General features: G+C 44.1%; 2 protein-coding genes across 3 annotated transcripts in view; both read right to left on the bottom strand.

The window, feature by feature from the left end:
- The window catches only part of MYOM2 (myomesin 2), a 128,638-nt gene extending 104,419 nt beyond the window's left edge, over positions 1–24,219 (bottom strand). Inside the window, exon 1 of one of the 2 annotated variants that reach the window (XM_030489804.1) lies at positions 24,149–24,219. The gene's annotated coding sequence lies outside the window, so the exon portion shown is untranslated. Of the gene's footprint in view, positions 1–10,270; positions 10,342–24,148 lie in introns of those variants that run through there. The other variant, XM_030489803.1, reaches the window with a different exon arrangement.
- Positions 1,272–24,544, bottom strand: KBTBD11 (kelch repeat and BTB domain containing 11). The gene is made up of 3 exons (XM_030489811.1): positions 24,149–24,544; positions 10,271–10,402; positions 1,272–9,825 (listed from the first exon to the last, which is right to left on the bottom strand). Exon 3 carries the CDS (start codon positions 9,748–9,750, stop codon positions 7,981–7,983), a length of 1,770 nt encoding a protein of 589 aa, XP_030345671.1. The 5' UTR covers positions 9,751–9,825; positions 10,271–10,402; positions 24,149–24,544; the 3' UTR covers positions 1,272–7,980.
- Between the last annotated feature and the right edge of the window lie 1,751 nt (positions 24,545–26,295).

The raw sequence follows: 26,295 nt of genomic DNA on the forward strand, positions 1-26,295 counted from the left end.
TGGATGGCATCCCTTCCCTCCAGCGTATCAACTGAACCACACAGCTTGGTGTCATCGGCAAACTTGCTGAGGGTGCATTCAATCCCACTGTCCATGTTACTGACAAAGATGTTGAACAGGATCGGTCCCAAGACCGACCCCTGAGGGACACCACTTGTTACCCATCTCCAGCTGGACATTGAGCCACTGACTACAGCTCTCTGCATGCAGCCATCCAGCCAATTCTTTATCCACTGGGTGGTCCATCCATCACATTTATGTCTCTTCAGTTTTGCAACCTCATCATTTTGCACCCTTGACAATTACTGGGTATGACACAGAAGTTCCCAGGTGTATGTGACCTCCCTGCTTGTGCTGCCTAGGAACTGAAGCAGATATGCCTTTCAAGCAAGACCTCTCCTCCTCCAGCAGAATGCACGTCAACACGATCTACCTCCAGATTTTTTCATACGAAATCTTTTGTAGTTCTTGAAGTGCAACACATGGACACAAGTGATGCTAAACACAGGCATTGTACCTGGAAATAGATGATAATGGGGCATCCTCCATATCCAAACCAAGAGGACTTTGAAACCTGAATCCTTTGTGCTACAACTGGTGGTTTCAGTGTTTGAGAATTGGAAAATTAATCTTGTGACATGGCACAAGTTACTGGACCCAGTCACATCATTTACAAGACTGTGAATACACCTGAAGCCTGAGCCTGGGGCCCAAGCATCTGGAGAGATGTAGGTCCAAAATGGTGAAGGAACCAAGCAATCAAGCAGGAGTATATACTGAGATAAAATTTCACTGGCACTAAGCTTCCCAATGTCTAGTTCTCAGCACAGAGAAAAATGACACAAAGAATTTATGTTCTAGTGAAGTTAAAAAAAAAAACCCACCACATTCATGTTAGTGACTGACTGAGTTTTATTCTATCTGAGCTTTTCTCTTTTCCAGTGAAGGTCCTTAGTAAATCACAAGAGACTCCAAACTCTGTGGCTGAATGGAACACATTTTCTCACAGTCTAAGAGGTTTGGTTGAGGTATTCCAGATTTACCCTGCCTTAACCAGTGGCAGAATTTGGTTGTTCTGAAGAAAACGTAAGCAAGCTGAAACAGGTAGAGCTTGCATGTTGGGACAGCTAAGGAAGTAATGGAAACAACACCAGGTCCAACCCCACCTGGTCTCTCCATGAATCGTGGAGTTTTCAAACAGGTGATATGATTTCATTTCAAGCAAGCTATCTCATGAGAAAATAAGTAGGAGACAAAGTACAAAATTCAAGTTGTGTTTGATTCTGCTTTTACTTACACTGCTGTAAATCTACTCCAGCCAAAAATTTGACATGACATAAGATGGGAGAGTATCCTGGGAAACTTTCATAAATAATGTACTTAAACATACTGACAAGGAAAAAGAAAAAAAAAAGAAAGAAAGAAAAATTAACTGGAGTTTGTACTAACCTCATGTTCCAAATACCCGGGGCACTGTGACATGAAAAGATTCCCTTTTGGTTAGCCTTAGAAGCATTTCTTACACATTTTACTTTTGTGATAATCCATATAATTTTGTCTTTGCTTTATAAGAACAAATACAATACTGTTACTAATTGGATGGATGATAAAGAAAAAACACGAGTTACCCAGAAATCCCTAAGGGGGCGCATAAGCTTTTTGTATGTATTTATTTCATTACAGCGCAAGTCTGAGTACATAAAAAGCTTTACCTATATACACTTCAAAAATGAAACTGTTAATACATCAGTTACACATATAATTCATCTGAATTGTGAACAGTGTCTAAAGCATTCGCATTAGTTAATCTGTTGTCAGTGGCAGCATCGACATTGTTACTTCATGATTTCACAAATTTGCCCAAGGTTTGTCCACTAAGACGTGAAAGAAAGCACAAGATGCCTGCAAAAAGTAGCTTCTTAAACACTGTGGTGGTTTGAGTTGTAGGTGCAAAATGATAACAGTAACAACATAATTGGTAAAAACTCAGGCTGTTTAATAAACATTTGAAAAAACCTGTCCCTGTAGTCATCACTGTCTCAAGTACTAACTCTGGTTCCCCTTCCCTAATGTATGCTTGTTTCAGCTGGATATAAGAGTAGGTATTTTTGACTCCTAATGCTTCTCTTCTATCCCTCTGACCCACGCTCCTGTTTCTTCCAAGTAATCTATGAAAGGTAGATAGTCTCCAAAATAGCCTGCTGTCCTGGTTTAACCCCAGCTGGCAACTCAGCTCCACACAGCCGCTCGCTCACTCGCCCCCTCTGGGATAGGGGAGAGAATCGAAAAGTAAAAGTGAGAAAACTCGTGGGTTGAGATGAAGACAGTTTAATGGGTAAAGCAAAAGCTCCACACACAAGCAAAGCAAAACAAGGAATTCATTCAGTACTTCCCATTGTCAGGCAGGTGTTCAGCCATCTCCAGGAAAGCAGGGCTCCATTATACATAAGGGTTACTTGGGAAGACAAATGCCATAACTCCAAATGTCCCTCCCAACACCTTCCTTCTTCTTCCCCCTCCTCTTTATATGCTGAACATGATGCCACATGGTATGGGATATCCCTTGGGCCACTTGGGATTAGCTATCCTGGCTGTGTCCCCTCCCAACTCCTTGTGCACCCCCAACCCCCTTGCTAGTGGGGTGAGGAGCAGGAAAGACCTTGACCCTGTGTAAGCATTGAAACATCCCTGTGTTATCAACACCGTTTCCAGCACGGATCCAAAACACAGCCCCTTACCAGCTACTCTAAAGAAAATTAACTCTGCCCCAGCCAAAACCAGCACACCTGATGATTCCTACTACGGACAGGTTCGTTCCAGCAGCTCTCAGCATTCAGCAGGCCAAAGCAAATGAAAAGTGTGTGATTACAATATTCTGAGAGCACAATTTTACTGAACTTGTGTGTCAATCTCTGCCTTTATTAGCAGTAATGTAAAGTCAGAATAGTTCCAGTAGTCTACTAAATGTGTGGAACCATTAAAAACTTGCATTAAGTTATCTCAGAGTAGGAGTTGAGGCACTAAATATACTTAAATAAAAACATGCTTTCCTACAATCGTACTCAGGCTCATACTCCTAACAGCTACATAGAGATGTTCTGTTAAATCCAGTGAAAATCTGGTGTGCAGAATAACGGCAGACAAAACCCCAAATTCATTAAATGCTTGCTATTACAACTGCTCCAGGGTACCACTATTTCCCTTCTTATGCTTTCTTAAGCTTCGCAGGAGCAATGCCACTGAAAAACAAAAGCCCAAAGATACAATTCTGTCTAAATCTTCTGGGTTCATTCAAGTAGAAAGCACCACATGTCAGTGCAGACACAAAGCAAATCACCCTGGTACCACTGTCAAACTCAATGATAATGAAGGGTAACACAGCTATGGAGCAGTCAATGGAATGGATCCTGGAAAGCTGGAAAAATAATAGCTGCTCATGAATAGCAATAATGGGAATACAACACTCTGAGAGCCAAACAGCACAGGAAAGTTACAGCTTTCATGTGAATAATTTATTCTTTTATCACTTTAAATTTTACCAGGTACTTATTTACAAAGAATTTTTTTGTGGACAGAATTTACATCAGCTACTGCACAACTGTATTAATGAACAGAGTATGATTAGCATCCTTCCCATGTTGCTCAACAGTGCCTGTTTTGATCAAATAGGGTCATTTTTTTGCCAATTATTCATTTGACTTAGTTTCCAAGTGTAAAAAGAATTTGTACATGTGCCTTTGTTGCAACTAAGGTCTCTTTTTATGATGGAAATACTAAAGTCCCATCTGTTATTAGGATTTGCTAAGATGGCTTGTTTCTGTGTTGAAGCAGGGATTTAGTTTTAGAAGTGATGAAGGCTTTCAGCATTTCCATGTCAGGCACTGCAATGCCTCTTTACCAAGGTGTCAGCCCTGAGAAGAACCCCAATTACCTGCTTGACCTCCCAGTACAGTGCCTGGAGTCCCCACCTCAGACTGGCAACTCAAAGTACAGACCCTGGAAAAGCTTTCCCAACAAGAAAACTTGCCCAATTGCACCAGCATGTACTAAATGTATCCTGAATTACCCACCCAAGAGCTGGAGCCTGGAATCTACCCAGAACTCACTGCGCAGGAGCCTATGTGTGCTTTTGGAGAATTTGCATGAGGTTCATCCCTGAAAAAGAGCCAAAGGAGGTGGTCCCAACACTCTTCTTCTAGTCATCTAGATTTGAGAACATATACACATGAAGTGGGAGGCCTGAGTTCAGTCCTTACTCAGCTTGAGGGAATTCAAGCCGGCATTCTGTGGCAGACAACCATGAAAACAGGAGTACTCTAGGGAGGAGGAAGCAGAAAAACTTCTGCACATCCTATTAAAAGTGGGAGAAGGGGACTAGATTCATGGAGAAGACAGACAATAGAGAGGACTATGTCTCTCCAGCTAGTTTCAGATCACTCTGTGAGGATGAGGGTTTGAATTCCCCTACCTGGACAATTTCTGAGATTTTATCTTCCTATGCAAACACAGTAGTCTTTGGGCTATTAGATAAAATAGCTCTGTTTTAAAAGCAAAATATATGCAAACGCAATTTGAGGGCGGGGGGCAGGGCTGGTCCTTTAGCTTGCACCATAAAACCATACTACACCAGAAGCTTCCAGGTACCACATCATCTAGTCTCAAAGGAGTTGAGGCGGTAGCTCGGTAGGTGGGTAACTGCTCAGAGGTCGGAAGTTCTGTATGGACAGAGAGGAACCTTCGCATGTCAAAGGGACAGTGGTTATGAAGAGTTCTGGTATGTCAATGTTCGTTTTCAAAGGCCTGAATTTCTAAATTCTGGTGTTAGTACCCAGGTTTGGTGGGGGCGTTTCTGGATATGCTGAAGATATAGCTGGGAGAAAATAACAACCCTCAGCAAACGTGCCTCAGGCTCACCAGGGAGGAAACAGAGGCCACAGAGTAGGAAATCTGGCTAGCAACATGCCTCTGTTGTCAATCATCAGGCTGTGATTATGCAAAGAGCACACAAAGGAAACAGGTTTGACAGACAGCTACTAATGAAGACCAGACTCTGCCCTCATTTACACAGTGTAAACAGTGAAAGCAGCTAAGCACTTGATTCAACCTTTTCTAATAATAGAAGCTAGCAAAAATACTAACCACTGCAGGTTCATAGAATGCTTATTACTGTAAAGATTATTTTCAAGTATTTCTTCATGGTGTACAGCAAGAAATACTGGAAGAAAGGATATATTTCATTCTTTCCTGGAAGTCTGAAAGAGGGGAGATTTAGATTAGATTTTAGGAAGAAATTCCTTCCTGTGACGGTGGTGAGGCCCTGGCACAGGTTGCCCAGGGAAGCTGTGGCTGTCCCATCCCTGGCAGTGTTCAAGGCTAGGTTGGATGGGGCTTTGAGCAACCTCGTCTAGCGGAAGGTGTCCCTGCCTGTGGCAGTGGGGTTGGAACTAGATGAGCTTTAAGGTCTCTTCCAACCCAACCATTCTATGATTCTACAGTTCTGTGGCATAATTTTGTAGCTTAAACCATGGAGACTTCCCAAAACTCATTTTAACTAATGCTTAATTAATAAGAATGCAACAGCTGGCTTGATTCATCACTATGCTGCAGTGTAAGAACTATATACTATGTAGTATTTTGAACTACGAAATTGTATTGTGTTGTAACACAAAACAGACATTTCCTTGTGTGTTCCTGATGACTCTGCTAATTCAAAATCTGGACTAGTGCTTAGGTCTTTAGTTCAAGTATGCACCTAAATGTTTCACTACAGAGCTTGAAATACTTTCTACAGCTAACATAAAAATTATGTTGAAGGCAAACACAGATTTTCCCTCCTGCTCAAGCTACAATGCTGTAATTTAATCTAGAGTCAACATTTCCAGGGATTTTTGTCTGCAAATTAAGTCCGTCATTCAGTGAATGGTATTAAATTCCACTGCACCAACCTGTACTGAGACTAAGGTAAGAGCCACACTCTGCAGGCCTACAGCTCCTACCTGGCTGATGCTTTAAGTAGCTCACTAGGGAACAGGCTCGCTTGGCTAAGAACTTTTAGGAGTGGACCACTGTTTTCTACAGGATGGCTAACCAGTTCAGCTGCACTAAACCCCCATGCAAGACAGATGGAAAAAAAGAAAAAAAGAAAAACACATGAAAGTGAAGGAAAGAAGTATCTATAATCTTCACTATTCTTTTTTGTGAAGATGGTGTCTCTTAGGACAGAGCCTGCTGCCTTCCTTTGGAACTAGCAATAACGTATAGGAATGGTAATGTCCTGTTTAACAGAAACATTGTTATAAAACTTAAAAAGATCTGCTTTCTTTGATGTAAGGTCCCTATGTCATTCTAAAATATTCTGAATCTATGCTAGAGCTTTGCATATAAACAATTCCTTTCCACAGTGCGTGCCAGTTCCAGGCTGAATATACAGCAATATACCAGCAAAAACACTGGTTCTTTTTTTCAGAAAAGGTTTCTCAGTGGTTTACCATAAAGATAAAACATTTGCCTTGCCTATTGATTTTTTTCCTATATAAAATGTACAAAATAAATGCATGTGCCCTTTTCAATATAGTCTGTCGGCGTAGACGGTTTAGACAGTTTACACTTTTCCAGTTCTGAGTAACATGACAAAAAGTATGCTCCCACTTCCCACAGGCAGCAACAAGCTTTGTATGGTTTCATCTCATTAGGATGCTGCTCCACAAACAGCGCTCTTGGGTGGTTCAGAATCCCAATGACAGTGTACGCCGTCAGCGCACATTGCAGTTAACAAGGACTTACTGATTACAGCAATCACTGGATCAAATAAATAAAGCAGTCTCTTAACCAAAAGATAGGGAAATAGCATCATGCTAGTGCACAATATAATCAACATGTGTAGCGCATTCCTGTTTTCCATGTCCTCCGCTGATGGTCTTGCAGTAAGTTGGAAAAGCCTCTTGCCACAGGATACTTAACATACAGTGAAATATTTAAGCTGTCTGCAGTCAGTTTCAAAGAATTTACGTTTGGTTTAGGTTAATCTTCCTTGACCTGCAGTTAATTAAAGAGCAGCTGAAGTACAAAATATTTCCCCAAACTCTAGTGGCATACATGGTCATGTCAATCAGTTGCAGTCTGAACAGCTTCACTTCATTTCTGTTATAAGTTAAAATCTCTGATAAAAAAAAGGTAATAAATTGATGTCTTTTTATACGGAAACCACTGCCTGTTTCAAATAAGGAACATATCAACATTTCATATCTGACATGCCACATTTTAAAAAGGTAACTTGCCTTTTTCTGTTTATTTTTGTTTATTCCAAATATAAACATGCGGCACACATTTGTGTTACTTAAAACTTTACGTCTGGTATCTGTTAAATCATTTGTGGTCAAAATTCCTGGGACCACACAGTGCCACGTCTTCCTTAAACCCTCTATTGCACTAGAAATGAAAGGCTGTGATGGAGGGGCTCCTCCTATACTTTTCTAGCACAGGAAATAGTTGTTTTAACATAAAAACAAATGCAGCTAAGCTATGCTGCCAGCAGTGTTTATCCCTGGGTATCATCCCAGAGAGAAAGAAAACAAATGGCTGAAAAGGCTCCAGCCCAGATTGCAACTATGAGTAAACACGCAACCAACGCTATCAGTAACGTCCCATTATGACACTGTTGTCAGGAATTTTTTAGAAATCCAGGTGTAAAGAATTTTTTTTTCTCAGATTGGGAATTGGCACAAACATAATCCAGAGGTTATCCTTTATAGCAGCTTTTCCTTTCATGTGCTTGGCTTTTCACACAAAGCAAAGCAAACACGAGACGCGTTACAACCAAGTAGCTCCAGTTCGACATCTTGGGAGCAGAGAGGAGGAAAGGGGAAGCTCGTTCTCTCTGCAGACATGCCAGACAGGGTACCCTCTGCAGGGGGGAGCTTGTAGTCCCCCACAGCTGCAATCTCACTCCCCACTCGGGAAGCCAGAGACAGGCTAGCCACCTCACAGTGGGAGGGAGCCCTCCTGGTCCCCTGTTTTGTCCAGCCTCTCAGGCAGGGTGAGCACAAAGGGTAGGAGGACACCCTTGGCATCCAAGGGTGCTTTAAGAAGCTCCCCATCAAAGGCGCCCTTGAGCCCGCCATCTGCTTCCACCTCACCGTCCTGGGCTAGGTTGAAGCGGAGGGTGCCGGTCCGGTTGACACAGTAGATGGTGTTGCCCAAGGGGGCACAGCGGAAGGGCTGGATGGGGCCACCACTGGGCCGCAGGCTGGCACACTGGCTCCAGCGCTTGGCCACTGTATTGTACCGGAAAACTTCAACACCACCACCACTCCCACCACCTGGGCCCTGCTCCCCACCACGGCCACTGCTCACATCGAAGCGGTAGATGAAACTCTTGAAGGCGACCATGTCAGCAGAGCGCCGGCGGCTGCTGTTGTAAGGGCACTCTTGCCACTCATCACGTTTGGGGTCATACTTGAGCAGGCGGTAGAACAGAGAGCCCCCTGATACATAGATCTCTCCGTTGCAAGTGGTGGCCTCATGAGCCACGGCAAAGGCACCCTTGGGCAGGGGTGCCACACGGCTCCAGCGGTCTGCCCGTGGGTCGTACCTCTCCACAGTGAAGAGGCACTCACCCCCCACAGCATAGAGGTAACCGTCCAGGGCCAGCAGCTTGAGCTGTGAGCGGGGCTGAGCAAGTGGCCGCACCTGGCTCCAGGTGTCTGTTAGGGGGTTGTAGCAGAAGACCTTGTCAGAAAGGCGGGCTCGGGACTCACCACCTGCTGGCCCTGCCATGATGCCCCCTGCTAGGAAGAGGTAGTTGTGGAGGACACACATGGCGCAGCCCTTGGCGTTGGCCTCCTCAGGCAGGCGCGTCAGCACCCTCCACTCGCCGCTGGCCTCCTGGTAGCAGTGGATGAGGGAACCACTCTCCTCCAGAGACACCACGGAGGAGGGGCTCTGCGGCCGGCTGCTCTCACGGCTCTGTGGCCGGCTGCTACCACCTGGCCGCTCGAAGGCATCGCTGACCTCGGCCACCAGCAAGCAGGGCCGGCCGGCCTCCATGCGCCGCTGCAGGATAAGGTCCCGCTCAGTGCCACTGAGACGGCCGTAGACGCTGGGCTCCCGCAGCACCTCCAGGTAATGATCGCTCATGAAGCGGTAGGCAGCCTCCCGCAGCTCTGCCAGCCGCTGCTTCTTGGCCAGGCAGAGGAGCTGGTAGCAGTTGCTGAGGCGGAGCTGGGCACGCATGGCCTCGGCGGCACAGTGCAGGGCGCAGGGCATCTGTAGGACGCGGGCGCCGCTCACCACCTCGGCCAGGTTGTCATGCCGCACCTCGCCCATGCGGGCCGTGTACACATAGTCGATGAGGAGCCGCAGCGCCCCGTAGCTCACTCCCTTCACACGCAGGACGTCCCGCGAGGCGCGGGCACGAAAGTAGTCACTCTTGGCCGCCAGCACCGACTTGTGCGCTCGAATACGACGGCCCGACACCTCGATGACCAGGTCGGGCTCCTCCGCCGGTCGGTCCAGGGTCCCCACCGCCTCCTCTTCTTCCTCCTCCGGCTGGCAGGAGGCGTTGTTGATCTCCCACTGGCTCTCCACCACCCGGCCGCCGGCAGCGGGCGACTGCGGCTCGGCAGCGGTGGCGCTGAAGCAGAGGGAGGAGCTGAAGCCGCAGGGGGCGGCCGGGGTGGGAGGCGGCGGCGGCGGCGGGGCACCGGGCCCGGCCCCGCTCTCCTCCTCCTCCGCGGCACCGCTGCCCTCCATGGATGCGCGCTAGCTGTGCCGGCGCCGCGCCGCGCCCGTGCGGAGGGCTCCGGGCCGCAGCGGGGCGGCCATCACCTGCGGGGAAACCGGAGAGCGCTCAGCTTCCCACCGCCTGGCCGCCCTCCCCTCTGCCGGCTTTCCCCCTCCCCGCTACTCCGGCTTAACACAGAGCCGCCGCTCTCGCAGGCGGGGCTGCCTCTGGTTTGCGGGGCTAAACCCGCGCTTCTCCTTTCCCTGGAGGATGCGTCCTGCGTCTCTGCCGCCTCCCGCTGCCCGGGGCTAACTGCGCTAGCTCACCCCCCAAAAACACGGCCTCTTGCTGGGGGGGGGGGGATCGCCCCGATGAGCACCCCAACAGCCTGAAAAGCAATTTTGGTTTTCCTGTTGCTATGGAAAAATGTTAAGCAGTTTGTACGCACTGCATCCTTTTCGTGACAACTAGCCCCTACGCTGCGCTGGGCAATGAGAAAAAACATCCTTTAAAGGCAGATACTTAGGAGTACTGTCATAATTTATTCACCTTGTGCAACTACTTCGGGGGAAGGTAGTGGCTGCAATCTACTCTGGAAGGAGATTCCCCACTAGCCAAGTTTTTCTTTACATGACCTTTGTGAAGGTTTCTTCGTATCACCACTCCTCATATGCATTCCCCCTGTTTAAAAGAAAGTGTAAAAACAGCTGATTAGTTTTAAACTTGATATATTCTCAGCTCACTCAGAAGTTTGGGACTATTAGAGCTATGTTTCCTTTAATAGGATATCTACAGTATCTTAAAGTGACCAGAGTATTCTAATAGATTCAAATTGTTTATAAAACACATCAAAGGGGTTTCTGTGTTGTCATGACAAAAGCAATCTGGCATGTATGTAACAGTGTATGTAGCTGTAATGCATTAGCAAGATGTAAATCAGACTTCATAGGGACTAGTTCATGTCTGAAAGATTTATGGCTTCTGTTAATAAAAAGTAGAAGCGAGCAAAAATTACAATAGATAATTAGAACATGAAGTTTCTTCTGGGAAAATGGCAGGCTACAGGGCATGACTGTAAGTAGGTTAGTCCCTGTCAACACAATCACCACCCAGTTGTATCACCATTTCACAAATGTAGCTTTTAGAATTTCACAAAGTGCTGTTTGTTTGCCTCATTGTTTGTTTATGAATTTCCCAGGCTCGGTTTAAGTTTGGATGAACGACGCATAAAAATTGTCAAATTGTACTTAATTTCATTTACTAAGGATCTGCAGCTCTGATTCTGTTTTTAAGGGAGGTTACTAATTTCCATTAAAATCCCCGTTGGCAGGTTTTTCACAGTCCTCAAGAACACTCATTTCTATGTAAAATATACCTTGTGAGTTCCTTTCAGCTGAGAGGATTTATTTACCCTGTTAAATTAATATTAGGAAAATCTAACTTTCTGACTTTTCTTAATAAAAGCATAATTGGTAGGCGACATTGTCAGGACACTCACCACATGGACATGAAACTTAGAAGCCCATATTTGTGCAAGCAACCTTCACTGAAATAATAGTATCAGTTTTCCTCTTACATGTTTTTATTTTGTGCGCTTGCCCTGTGAAGGACTTTCTACTACATTTGATCACATTCAGTTAGACAATAAATCAATACTGAGGTTTGATTTCTGGATATTAGAGCATTGGAGACCATAACAAGGTTTCAACAGCATTTGGAAACTCTTTACTCGAATGAGTAGATTTCACAAACCTTGCATTTCTCATCCAGGTGTTTAAAAAACTGGCATTTTGGAACTTTCTGTGACATTTTATGAACTTTGGATAGCCTTAGTGGCAAATTTCCTGAGGTCTGGACCAAAACTCGGTAGGTTAGGCTTTGGTGACTTTTCTGTAGCTTTAAGTAGACAAGGAGAAATGCAGTGATCTGTGTGTACACTCAGTGTGTCTGTGGAAAATATATTGATTCATTAATACTTTAAACAGGGCAGCAACCCTGTTGATGTGATTTTGGTTTTCAGTGAGTCTTCACAGTACTGAATTCACTATATAGTCATTTTTTATTCTGATTTATTATGCTGCAGACATTGAGATTAACCTGCTTTCTGCTCCAGGCCTTCCAGAGCCCTGATGATCTAGCCTTGTTCAAGAGCTACTGTAATTGATAGTTACAAAATGACAAAGGTCAAATAGAGATGGTTAGAAAAACACTTAGAATGATGTGGTGTTGCTCTGATGTCCTGTTATATTAAGAAAATTGCTACCAGTATATCATTTGTAACATAAGCAATTGAAACATTTTACATCTCCTCTGCTCACTCTTGGGCTGAGTGGCCCAATACTCAATCCTTATCCTGCTACAGCTCTGGAGAGCATGCCCGCAATTATGAACATTCAAAGCGTGCTAATAAACTTTTCACCATTGCTGTCCCATTTTTCCTGGATTCAGATACACCTCACTTCTGAGACCACTTCTGACTTCTCCTACTTATGTTCCCCCTTCACAAGAAGGAAGGAGCAGCTTCAGATAGTGTCAAGCTCTCAGCCTACTGCTTGATTTTACAAGTGAAACAAGGAAGAATGAAAGAGAATGCTACCAAAAATAGAAAGTGTGGGTGACTAAGTGTAAGAAGTCAAAACCAGTAACTGTAATCCAATAGTATCTCCAAATGGTGAAATGTATTTCCTGCATTATGTCCCAAAGGAAAATCACCAATTAGATATTCAAAGTTGTTAAAACGAGCATCCAGAACAAGTGATCTTTTCAACTTTCTTGGCTAATGAAAATAAAAAGGGTGAGATCCTTCATAAGCACACCGATCATACCTTTTCCTGTATTCAGATGTCTGCTGGGCTTAGAAGTTTGACTTGACACTGAAATGTTATTAAGAAGCTGCCACCCACCCTAGACCTTACAAACACCTGTGTTAACATCCTCTTGAGGAATCTTGAGGAATACATAAGGAGGAAGAAGGACTGATGGTACTGCTTGCTAATTGGCAAGCAGCAGAATTCTAAAGAATATTATCATCTGGTACATTTAAAGCTAACTACCAAGAGTATGTTGAAATTCAAGTTGAGTACGAGAACGACTTGAATCAAAGCACCACATGCAATTTAGGCAACAAGGAACTCTATGGGGACTTAGAAAAGCTAAAAGTCTTGAAGACTTAGAAAAGCTAAAAGAGGGTTTGGAAGACTTTGTCAACGACAGAGCAATAACTGCTCCAGCAATCTCAGAACCTCTGTCTAGCTGAAAACAAAGTGTAGGAATTACACAACGATGAAGCTGAAAAAACAATTCAGAGAGTTGTGGAACCTTCCCATTATTGAGCAACACGACCGATCTGAGTTAAAAGGTCATAGATTTAGTATAAAACAGGAAGAAACTGAAAGAGGCTGATGGAAGTACAGTACTGTACTCCTTCATTTGTTTATCTACAGAGATCAAAGAGCTGTAGTGCTGTTCTGGTGACAGAGAACATTCAAAAAATACAGAATTGCGGAAGATACTTGATAGCTGTGCTGATTCAAAAGAATCCAAGCTCCTAACGATCTCATTTGGCTTAAAACAAGCTTGACTTTAGCACCTTTTTCAAAAATTCCCAAACAGGATAGGTACTGGAAAAGGAAGCAAGCTGTTTAGAGTACAGGGCATCTGTGGACTGATGTCACCTTTTATACTGGGGACTTTTAAGTCAGAAGCTGAATTACTTGGACTGAAACTGTTTTCATTATCATGGGTTTGGTCTAGGGATGATGTAATATTAATGGACAGAAGAACTGCCAACAAACATGAACTGTATTTACAGACTTGGCAGTGACACACTTATAATATCTTGGATGTGTGGCCCCAACCCCAGCTGCTGTGAGACATTGCTCAAGTAACAGCACAGATAAGGTGGCACAGCTTTTTCTGACAGAGGAACTGTAATGTAGAGCTGCAGGTAAAGTTTCCTGGCACTGCATTCATTTGGCAGTTCTGATAAAATCCAATTAAATGCCTGTTTTTCATTGTTCTCTTTTTTTTTTTTCATGCAGTGCCAATAACCTTTGACTCAAACCCTGTCCTCTAGCAACACCCACTTTCTCTGGGGAATATGCACATGTGAGAGGAACTGGGTTACTGCTCTCCAGTTCACAAATGGAAACTGCTCTGACTCAGTCCCAGGGTTAATAAAAGCAGTGCTTTCCCTACTATAAGCAACTCAAATTTACATAAGCAGGCTATCTTCCCCAAGAAACACTACATCAGGGCTGACAGAATGCCATTCTGCTCCACCTCAGTCCAGGAAATGCTTCTGTAAAAAACTTGTACTGCCAAATTTCATCCTAGTAGAGAATTTCCTCGGGATAAGAGTGTCATCTGATTCAGATGATTAAGTAATCCAAAGAGGCAGGATCATCAAAAAAGAGAAAACATCCCTTGTATTTATTTTAAAAACTAAAAGATGACTGTTAGCAGTAGAACTGGCCAGTGTGAAGACATCCAGCTCAGCCTTGAATGCTGAGTCTTCTAGACTTCTAGAGGGCAGACTCAATTGTAGAGAGGTTTGCATAATTATAAATACAGTCTGGTTTTATGCTGCCCATAGAACAGATCTGTGAAATTTGGGGGGGTGGAAATGGTCTCTTCATAGTTTTCATTGCTGGAGAAAACATCTGGAGCATAGAGATGGCATTTCTCTGAAAGGGCTTGAAGCACTTGAATTCTTGCATTCTATTATGCATTTAAACTCCGGATCTTGACTGCTTGATTAACCTCCTGCTTGTAAGAAAGAAAGAAAGAATTGTCTTTCAGTGTCCCACCTTGAGAAAAATTGCAGGAATTTTTTTTTTTTTTTTTTTTTTCTTTTTACATTGGGAGTTCTCAAAGTTGGGGTTACAATACAATTCTAGTGTCTTGCCCTGGCTACTGGATATATGACTTTTGTAGTATTGCATCCAATACTAAGTTGCCTATGCAGCTTCCTTGTGACCTCTCAAGGTGCTGTCATTTTCTCACAACATGTAATGGAGGTATGAATGTTTTTCTCTCTTAACTGCATAATTTTCATACAACCATAAAGAAAAATAAACATTTGAGAAATACAGTTTATGATTACAGACCACACAAGAAAGATGTGGGCAGCAGTTTTTCATCAGAAACTCAGAGGAAGAAAAGTCTCAGTGTGTCTGGACAGGGAGGAAGAGAGAGAGGAAGTAAGTCATAAAAAAAATATTATCAAAAGCCTGATGAAATCAATATTATAGTTAGCAAATCTAAACTAAAAATATACATGTTCTAAACAGTTATCATGATCAGAGAAAAGGTTTCTTAACAGTAATATCCATAGAGACAAACATTCTCTAAAAAGGAAGCTATTCTTTTGAGTTCCTTCCAGTTTAGACTCTTCAGAAGTAGTTAGGGAGGAGCAGTGTCTCTTAGGAGTTCATACACCAAAAAGGAAATAACACTCCCACAAAAGCAAATGTTGCAAAGGTTAAGTGCAAGTCCTCTCCAATATCTCTTAGAAGAAAGAAAGACTAATAAAAAAAGAACAGTCATAAACAAGGTTTTGAGTAATTACAATACCTTCAGGGAAAACTTCAGGGCTGATGTGATGTCTTCATCACTAATGCACTACAGATCAGGAGATAATGGCACAGCAATACCACACTGCATGTAACAAAACCTTTTATGGAAAATTGCTGCTACCTCTAGACATGACCTCCTAATTACAGTTCTAGATAATAGGAGAGAGCATGTGGTCATGTCTGTGAGAAACCAAAGTTTGGTTACTTCCATCGTATCGGGACACAGCTAACATTACATTAGGTGTACAGCTGTGCATAACATACCAGCACAATGCTACAGCCGAAAAGATGGATGCAGTCCTTGAATGTGTATACTGGGAAAAGGTTACATTTCATCTACAGATGGACGGATGGATGTTCCAGGCTTTATATTTTTGAAGTAGTATTTAAAAATCTGGGAGGACAGAAAAAAGTACTAAATTACCTGGGGGTGTTGGTTGACAAGAAGCTTAACATGAGCCGGCAGTGTGCGCTTGCAGCCCAGAAAGCCAACCGTATCCTGGGCTGCATCAAAAGAAGTGAGACCAGCTGGTCAAAGGAGGTGATCCTGCCCCTCTACTCTGCTCTTGTGAGACCTCACTTGGAGTATTGTGTACAGTTCTGGTGTCCTCAACATAAAAAGGACATGGAGCTGTTGGAGCGAGTCCAGAGGAGGGCCACGAGGATGATAAGAGGGCTGGAGCACCTCCCGTATGAAGACAGGCTGAGAGAGTTGGGGCTGTTCAGCCTGGAGAAGAGAAGGCTGCATGGAGACCTCATAGCAGCCTTCCAGTATCTGAAGGGGGTCTATAAGGATGCTGGGGAGGGACTCTTCCTTAGGGACTGTAGTGGTAGGACAAGGGGTAATGGGTTCAAACTTGAACAGGGGAAGTTTAGATTAGATATAAGGAAGAAGTTCTTTGCAGTGAGGGTAGTGAAGCACTGGAATGGGTTGCCCAGGGAGGTTGTGGATGCTCCATCCCTGGCGGTGTTCAAGGCCAGGTTGGACAGAGCCTTGGACCACATGGTTTAGTGTGAGGTGTCCCTGTCCATGGCAGGGGGGTTGGAACTAGATGATCTTAAGATCCTTTCCAACTCTTACTATTCTATGATTCTATTTAAGAGCTATAGAAAAACACTTCAGTGAGAGACTTGCAACAGCACTCTGCAACCAGACATGAGCTTACTCTGTCTCCACACAGCGTACACCACTCTTGAGCCAACTCCCAAGCAAAAAGATGACACCTAGCTTAGGCACCAGCTCGCAGCCACAGTTCCACGGCTTTGGAGAGAAGGTGCCTTGTGCTTATAGCTTGGAGAACAGGTAAAGCAAGCCTTAGTAAGCCTGAGAAATGCAGTGATGACACTTCTTCAGGGTTTGGTATGTTTGCTCTGTGACTTGATGACAGTGCACAAGTGTAGGCACATGAAAATTCTTCATACTGATGGCTTGCTTAGGCTGGTGGAGAAAGCCCTAAACAAACCAAGGGGGGGAAGCATAGCATAAACAAAGCAAAATATTTACACTACTGAGGGAGGAAGTAAAAAAAAACCCTACCACAGCATATTGTGGATACTGAAAGTCCACATTAATTGATGGAAAAGTGAGGAATGGGCTCAAGGAAGACAATCTATTTAAGGTGCCAAAACACATGCTAAACTCTAAAACTGTGTCCAGCTTAGGAGGATCCCGAACTGGAAAATGGTTAGAGTATTAATATTCAGAGATGAAGTAGTATCCCATGAGGAAACACACATTTTCACCCTGCTACACACTTCTTTCAATACTGGATTATGGTCCACGTGAGAGGCAGGACGTTAGACTAGAAGGACATTTGATCTGACATGGGAAGACCCTTATTCTTATGTGATGAAGCAGATCAGGAGTGTGTGTCTTGCTGGAAGGCACTTGGGAGTCCAGGGGGAATGAAATTTGACAGGAGCAGACTAGTTGATCTAGTGATCCTTTCTGACCTTGAATTCTGGAAATTGCCATATACCAGCAGTACTAACATCAAGCAAAGCATCAGCTTGTGCTGATTAAAAGCCTTGTTTTGAGTGTTAGTGTGGTTAACTGCTGTAATGTCTATTGCAGAAATGTTTTTCAGCATTAAACTGCATTGTCAACAAATAAATAATTGCAAACATGTCCAGAGTCTCTGAGAACACTTTGGCAATGTTGGTACTAATAAAGGAGGATGAGAATATCCACTGAGAGACAAAGTCAAACAAACCAGCAGATTTCTTCAGATAGATTTTTGAATATAATATAAGAGTCAGGCTTGGTTTTGCAATCCAGAAGAGTATTTCATCCCCATGAACATACTGCATTCTTGCAACACACCTGCTATGTACTGCATTTAATACAGAAGATGGGTCAATGAATTTGAAGGAAACTAAGTTCATTGCTTTAAGATGAAGCTGGATTTTTTTATCATTATGGAATGATAAATATCATTTTAATATCATTTTGGAATGATATCATTATGGAATAGACATACATCATTTTGGAAAAGATATCATTTTATATATCATTATGGAATTTTAATATCATTATGGAAAAGACATACAGATTAAAGAGCTCAAAGCACCAGAAATCTGCCAAAGTATGTCACCATTGAGTTTGAGAAAGACAGAACTTAAGAAAACAATAGACTTCAAAGGAAAGCCAACATTATGCCTAGGAAAAGAAAGCAATAGGAAAACTTCTAGAAGAGGGAATAATTAAATCACATCTTTTTCCAAGCAAACTCTGAATCAGGTACTTAAGAGAAAAAAAGCCCCACTTTTAAAGACTGAACAGGCTTATTCATTTCTTGATGAGTTAAGAAAGCAATGCTTAGAAAGGCAGAGGTCCTTCAGATACACAGTGAATGGCACTCTTCTCATTTTTGGAGATCATATACTGTTTCTTTGCCCAGCTACTTCTTCAAACTTAAGGTTTACAGTCATTCTAGCTGCAGCTAAAAATTATACTACATCTAGTTAGATTTACAAAATAGTTGCAAGTTTCTGCAGACATCATCTTTACACAGACTTTGGACTGGATTCAAAGATGGAGAGACATGCTGCAATGCTAAACACAGCAAAAGCTGACTTTGAGGGAAGTTTTATCCAGCAGATGGTAATGCAACAGAGATACAAGACCTAAGACAGCCAGATCAGATAGCAAGAAAAAACTCCAGCATGACAGCCCTAATCTGAAAGGAGGAAAAGATTTAGCTTGCACAGACTTCTTTCTGCTGCGGCATAAATGCTGCTCGTAGAGTTTCCTGTTGGGCCTCTAACTGTTACCTATTACTCATGGCAGTTTGACTTCTTTTATTTATTATTTCATGGAAACCAGGCCAATGTGGAGAGACATGGGGCCATATTCTCTCACAGAATTGATCCCACAGGTGGTGGGATGCACCTCCCAGTTCTCCTGCAAGGGCAGAGACATGTTGTGTGTCTGAGCTGTAAAGTACTGCTGATCTACCTGTAACCAGCTCCTGGAATAGAATCTGGAATACACGGACAGGTTCTGTACCCTTATACATTGTGCGGGTACAGTTTGATGCCAATTGGTTGGCATCTTCAAAGAATGGCATACAAGAGCTACCAAGGGCTAGCCAGTAGAAAACCACCAAAGGCTATGGGATGAAATGCTTACCTTTTGTGACCAGGAGGTGTCAGTTCTTGCTTTGAGAACCTTAGCCCAGAATACTCTCCAAAATAAACCTAAATTATTTTAAAAGATAGCAGTACTGACTCTTGCTGCTACTTCGCCTTTCTCTACAATGGTTAGAGCTCTGACCATGCCCCATGAGAACCTGATGCTGCTCCTTCCTTTGTTTGACAAGACTAAAAGCCCCAAATGCCAACTGAGTGCCCAAACCATCAAGACAATGAGAGAAGGGTTACTGTCCTTCAGACTGACGCTGTATTACTTTTCACAGAAACAAGAATAAACCGAGGGAGAGAAAGAAGAATCCTGGGTTCTGTTCCCTGATGAAAAGGAACTTCCCTGTACTTATTCCCATTGTCTTGGGTGGGGCAGGGCTCAGTTACACTTTCTGGAGATCCAGGCCATCCTGACTTGTGGTAGGACTGAAAAATGCTGTTGCTGATCTCGAAGCAGAAACACATGCTAGAGTCATAGGTATTTTTGTGGCAAGACTTTACTATCAGAAATACCTGTAGGCTGCCAGCACAGATGTCACCAAGCAATGGGAATGTTTTTAGCAGCACAGCAGCTATGTAACTAGGGGCTTACCAAAATATGAGGCAACGTGCTCATCAGAACTGAATAGGGGAAGAAGAGAAAATTGACTGCAATGGATGTTGTTTACATTACTAGAAGGTAACAGTTGCTGGCCATTCAGAGATAGAAATAAAATGGGTTTCTATTAAAATACTCTTATTTTCATAGCCTGATGCCTTCTGCATTGGACACATAACATTTTTTACTATAATGTGAATTTCATATGATGAGCCTGGGTGTTCAGGCAAAGGCTTTCTGCCTGCACTGATTTCTCTGACTATACTCAACTTTGACTTTCAGAAATCAGTGCAAGCAATTTAATATCTCTGACAGTGTTTTATTTTTTTTTTCCATTTAACAGGGCAGATAGGTAACAGTTCAGATGCCTGAAACTAAGGGACAGAAAAGACTGCCTGGTTATCTAATCTTATTCATGCAAGAACAGGCCAAAGAATTTTACTCTTGTACGAAGCCAATTCTGGCTGAATTAAGTCAAAGCTCAAATCATCTGTCTCACATCTATATGGTTTCTCTGGTTTGGCCAATTATTTTGATGGAAAACCAGGTGTCAAATGCATCATCCTGGATACCTTGAATATACATGCTGTTTTTCACTTTGGACTTCTCTTCTTTGTCTTCTACGCTTTTATATCTGCTGACTTGGCAGCATTCTGTTTTACCGAAATGATCAATGTTTTTTCTGAAGAGACATACAGACTGGCAGCACAATCATGAACAGTGATGATGATCACAGCTACCTCAAGACTGTCCCATCCTCTTTTGGGCTTCCTGACATAGGAGAAGTAAAGACTGTAGTGTGGCTGACTAACCTATGATTCAAACATGCCCTTTTCAAGTGCTACAGGATAAAGACTTGTTATTGCATGCAGTTAAATTGGCATCATGTGCAACACTCACAGTGCTATTCTTGCATTTATTAGGTAGCAATCTGGGCAGAGCTCAACGGAGTCAGGACCTAGAGTAAGAACTAAGATGCTTCAATCAGGTGTTTTTAGATTTCTCATTATCCTACTCTGATTTGATTAGTAATAAATGAAATTAATTTCCCCAAGTGTGTTTTGCTCGTGATGGTAATTGGCGAGTGATCTGTCCCTGTCCTTATCTCAACCCACGAGCCTTTTTCTCTCCCCTATGGAATGACAGAGCGGCTTTGGTGGGCATGCGGCATCCAGCCAGGGTCAACCCACCACAACTGTACAAACAAATGTGTATGTATGTGTAGCTTGCTTTTTTTTAACTGAGGCAATGCGGGGAGCTGCAGTAAAGGAGAGCTGAAAGAAAGCTACAGGATAAGAGGAGAGCTCTCCCATGAAGAGATTTGTCTTTGACTGACAGAATCAGAACATCTGTCGTTTGCACGCTATTCCTGTAGCAAAGGGTTGGCTTTTGGTTCTTACTGTCTAACACTTTAAAATATGGGTCGCAGAAATAATAGTTTATCTCCAGAGCTTCGGGCCTGTTCTTCCAATCTACTTACAAGAGAGGGAGAGAGGAAAGCAGAGATGCTTCCAAGGAAAAAAAGGTGGGGGGGGGAAGGAAAAAAAAAACTGCAGATCTCTGACAGGTTGATAGGCTGAAATGATTCAGGAATCCAGGAGCCTTCCAGCAGTTTGATATCCATATGCAAAGCTTACTCTACTTCTCAAAAGACTCCTGGAGAAATCAGTGTCCAGAAAAACAACAGCCAGCTTGTGCTAATCTGTGAATGTGTACATGTAAAGTAACTTCAATACTATTAATTAATGCAAATCATGTTATGACAGACAACACAACAGCATGGAAACTGCTTGTCCAACTTATGTGGATTTGAATGGAAAGGTTGTGGTTTCTGGTGTGTTTCTGAGTGAATTAAAAAAGGCTGTCAAACTGTCTGGTTTAGCCAGAGGCACAGCAATGGCAGCTCATGAAACCCTGCACCTGAAAAGCATTTATGTGACACATCTTTCTTCGCCCTGACACACAGTGCAAAATCTGTGGAACTACTGGATTTTTTTTTTTTTTTTTTTATCTTGTTTTGCATTAAATAAACTGACTTAACCGATCATGAATTCCTGCTGTCCTCACTGATGAGGAATAAGAAACTGGAAAGTACCAAACATGCAATGCAGAACAAAGGACCTCACCAATTCTTTTTCTCATTAACACTCAATCACCCATATACAATACTGACCCAGTCCTGTAATTCTTTCAAAGCCAGAATTGATGGTTAGCATCCAAGGAGCATTTAAGATCAGGACAGAAAAAAGGCCACAGAATTGCTAATGCTATCTAAGGAAAACACACAGCATGTACGGTACTGATCCTGCAAAGAGTTACATGCAGATTTAAATGCTCTGGTCACAGGACTAGGACCACTCGTAATGCCAACATCGACATACGTAAGCTTGAGTGTTTGCTTAATTAACTGCAGGAGGAAGGCAAAATCTCTATCCATTCACTGTATTGTCATGTGGTTACGAGTGCTGGCACAAGGAACTGGGCAGGAATGTATGGCGCAGGCTAGGGAAGGAGCAGGGTCCCTTCCCGCCCAGTGACAGCTCAGCCATGCATCAGGTTAAACTGGTTGTTAAATCCTGAGCTGCCATAAAGTAATTCTTTGTCAATGAAAGGAACTAATCATGCCTGTTGTCTGACAAAACAACACTGAGACCAAAAACGAAGCGGGAAAGAACACATGATGACTATTCCATTGAAAAGTAAACCAGCAGATACAAAAGTGTCACGTCCTGAGAAGACTAACAAGATCAAAACACAGTGAAGATGAGCTCATTTTTTACATGGGTGTTTCCAAGGATGTGAAGTGGTATAAAATAACTTCTCAGCTTCTGTTCACAGGAAAGAAACAGCCTAACTGCAATGCTGCAGAATCCCTTTTAGAAGGGATAAATAGCAAAACCCCTGCAAAATCCATACAGGATCTCACAAGACAAAAAAAAAAAAGAAAAAAGAAAACAAAAAAAAAAAGTTTAATTCTACATTAGAAGAAATTGCAGGATTTCCTTTCATGTTTTATTACACCCTTCTTTAGCAACCAGCTGCCCCTAATATCCTCTTGCAACAGGATACTAAAGGATGCCGAAACCCCTGGTAAGTAGGATCTGGATCCAGTCATCTAACCACACCACTGTCTCTACGGTAACCTAGGCCAGCCCTAAATACTATAATCCTACTTTACTATAGTAAAGCCAGTTAATGGCTTTCAATGAATGTTCCTGCCAAGTAATGGTGCTCTAATATTTACTGACATTTCAGATCTGTCCATCTATTTGGATGATTTGTTACACTGAAAAGTGATGCAAGCAAAGCATTCATAGAAGAAAGGAAGCTCTTCAGGATTTCAGTCTTTTGATATTAACGAGGCATAGTCCTGCGAGCTCCAGCTCCTAAAAGAGTCACCATTGACTTCAGTGTCACTACTGCCAGGAGCAAGATCCTGCAGACTGGGGGGAACTGGGGCAGGCAAGGGACCTGTCCTCGGCTCTTTCGCAGGTTCTCATCAGACACTGCCATTAGCAGTGGATGACCAGAGGATCCCACTGGCATGCACTAGATGTCCTAATTAAAGAGTGAATAAATGCTGTGTGATGGGCCCTGGGAAGAGGAGAATGCAGATCAGGCACGATGAGCGAGAGAGCTAAACCGGGGGAGCACATACTGCTTTGTCAATACTAGTGACAATTTAATTACTGTTTTCCATAAACATTCCATTTAATTTCTGGGAGACAGATGGTTAAGTCTGAAAAACGCAGCTCTTTAGCTTCTCAGATCGTATAAAAAGATTGTTCTATTTTATTGGTATTCTGTTATTGCCCTACTTTTTTCTAGCTTTTTGTTCTAATTTTCTATTGATGTCGAAAAGCTTTACATAATATTATTTCAAGAGGGTTTTATTTTTCCTAGATAGGTGAAAAAAGTTGGCTATAGGATCTAATACTATCAATTTCTGTGCCATGTGTAAGTTTGGGTTTGGGAGCCGTCTTTTTGTTGCTTTTAAAGACCACACATAAAAACCTATGAGCTTCGGACAAACGAAATTCAGTACGACTTCTATTCAGACATCTTCCACCCTGCAAAGCCATGCACTCGCGTGTACACCCAGGGCTTGCACCTCTCGTGTGCTTTTAATAGGATGGGGAAGCACACCATGAAGAATTTATAGCGGGAAGCAATGTGCTGCTGTTACACATCCCTGAACGCTATTGTAAAGAGTCATTCAGATTTTTAGTAGGTCAGCAGGATAACAAAATACGCAGGCATCACGTTTGGCTCCTCTGCGACATACAGAGAAGAGATATGGGGATATGCCCGGACTCTCTTCTGCAAGGAGAGGTAGATTAAGGGGTACTGAGGGAAAAGCACGATTAAACCTGAGGGTGCTCCGAACCTCCCCACACGGCTACCGTGGCTCCGCGGCGCGTATTTCACCTCAGCTATGGGCAGATACCGGCACCGATCCTCCCCGGAGGCTCCGCGGCGGCGGGCCGCGAGGGGGACCTGGTACGTCCCGGGGCCGGAGCTCTGGCCCCCCGGCTCCGGGACGTGACCGACCACCCTCCCGGCCCGCCGCCGCGCTGCCTCTTCCTCTCCTCCCGGCACGCAGAGGCTTACCTTCGGGCGATGGCCGGCGAGCCCCACGTCGGTCTGGGGAAGCTCCCTCCGCTCCGCCTCGCTGCCGGCAGCACAGCGGCTCCCGGAGCGGGAGCTGGCGGGGGAAGCCGGGAAGGAGAAGCGGGGGGGAGCGGCGGTGCGATGCCAGGCGACGCAAATGGCTGAAGCACAGGGGCCGGGCGGCCGCTGCGTGGAGGGGGTGCGGGGCTGCGCTCAGCCCCTTTGTTCGCCTGACACACTCCCGCACAGGCGAAGGGAGGAGGGGGCACGGACCTGTTGCTCGCAGCGGCGCCCAGCAAGGGGCAGCCCCTGAGGCGGGAAGCGGCGACGCCGCTCCGGGCCGGGTGTCCGCGCTCTCCAGCTGCAGGGAGGCGGGGCAGGCGGCGGAACGGCCCCACCTGCCCGCGCTGAGGAGAAACTCCCTCCTGGCGGCGCCGTGCGAGGAAGCGGCGGGTCCTCCGCTCACGGAGAGGTGGGGGGAGCCATCCCTGAAGTAACTGCTGCTCCCCTCCATGAGGCAGCGCCCACAGGGGTTTGCTGCAGCAGACCCGGGCCCCAGCGTAGCGGCCTGGATGGAGCCTCCAGGCTGGAGCCCTGGCTGACCACGGCCCCTCCGGACAGCCCGGTCTCCACCTTGGCTGGGTGCTGCCTGGCTTTCGCTGCTGGAGGGTTTCCAGCCGCAGCTTCTGGGTTGTTCGGATTTCTGCCCGCAGAGGAACAGCGAGGTGGAGGCCAGGTGGTTTGCGTTTGACTGCAGTTTGGGTCAGGGTCCCATTTTGTCCTGCTCTTAAAGCTGAGACTCTAATCGGGATTCCCAGAATTGGACCGGTTTCATAGTTTCTTGAAAAAAGACCGTGTGTTATGTTAGTTGTACCTTGGGTCTGTGCCCGGTGCAGTCACTGGTACTTAGCTCAAGTCTCACTGCGGGCCACAGTCTGACTTCTACGAGGATAGTAGGCACTGACACTGTGCTATCCAAGCCTTTCTAAACCATTGCTGGTGCCTGGATCTACCATGTTGCCATTGCAATGTATAGTTTTCCTATGATACTGCTGTCTCAAAACACTGTTCGTCTGCAGCTTTTCTCTTTTTCTTCTCTTTCCGCTGACTTCAGGGTCCCGTCAGACTGGTTCTCCTGCAGCCGCCCAGCAAGTGGAGACACTCCTGAGCAGACTTGCAAAGTTGCTTGTCTCCTCTCTCAGATTAACCTGGCCATTCATTTCTAATGTGTTGGCAGCGTAACCATTGCAGCTTATGTTCTTCCTGCATCGTAGTGGTGATGGTTAAGCATGGTTGGGTGTCTTCCTATTCATTTTGTCCCATTAATCCTACTTTTTTACTTTAGTTGTGCTAATACTCATATGTGTTGAATTAGCCCTTAATACGCTCAAGTGCTTGATATCTAGGTATTATTTAATTACTGTCTGGATTTGATTGTAGTAAGTACAACAAAAAAGAACAAACACGAAGTACAGAATGACTAACATCAAATGGGTGTTAAATATGGCAGGTAACTGAAGGGGAAACATGAATAATAATACAGCCCATTTGAAAAAGAAAAACAGATGAACTGAAGGAAAAAATCTGAAAACAAGAATTCAGGAAACCTCAAAATGACAGAACTTAATAGACTTAAGTTTTGGGATATCTTTCTAAATAGAATATGTAAAAATTTATATGATTTGACTGGAGCTATCAAGTCAAAACAGTCTTTATAAGACTAGGCCGTCTTGCCTGTCTCCAGACAGTCCCTTCCAGGAGTCAGATAATTCATATAAACACAGTACTTGTACACTGAGTGTACATACTCAGCATATGAGATACTGGGTAACTGTAGCCACTTGAAACCCTTGGCTCTGCTCATGTTGTGCACTTCAATGCAGTGCTTAACCGGAAGGCTGGTTTTCAAGCTGAGGTCATGCCTCATCTCTACTGAGAGAAGCCAGAATGCTTCTTGGTGCTGTAAGAAAGATAATTAAGAATCAGACAGTATTGCAGGGGTTTTAGAATAACTGGTGACCACTACATGTGGCTTTAGCATAATTGTGAATTTCCTGCTGTCGCCTGATTAGGACCCATTATATGATTGGACTGTTAGTTTCTGTATGTGGTTTTATTCCTAGCTGGCTGGAAGAAGTTGCTGTGTG

This window comes from Strigops habroptila, chromosome 6 (genome assembly GCF_004027225.2).
Source record: "Strigops habroptila isolate Jane chromosome 6, bStrHab1.2.pri, whole genome shotgun sequence".
Classification (NCBI taxonomy): domain Eukaryota; kingdom Metazoa; phylum Chordata; class Aves; order Psittaciformes; family Psittacidae; genus Strigops; species Strigops habroptila.

Bases quoted from the DNA above. Each gene is read 5' to 3' on its own strand.
- KBTBD11 (XM_030489811.1), bottom strand. From the start codon at position 9,750: ATGGAGGGCAGCGGTGCCGCGGAGGAGGAGGAGAGCGGGGCCGGGCCC.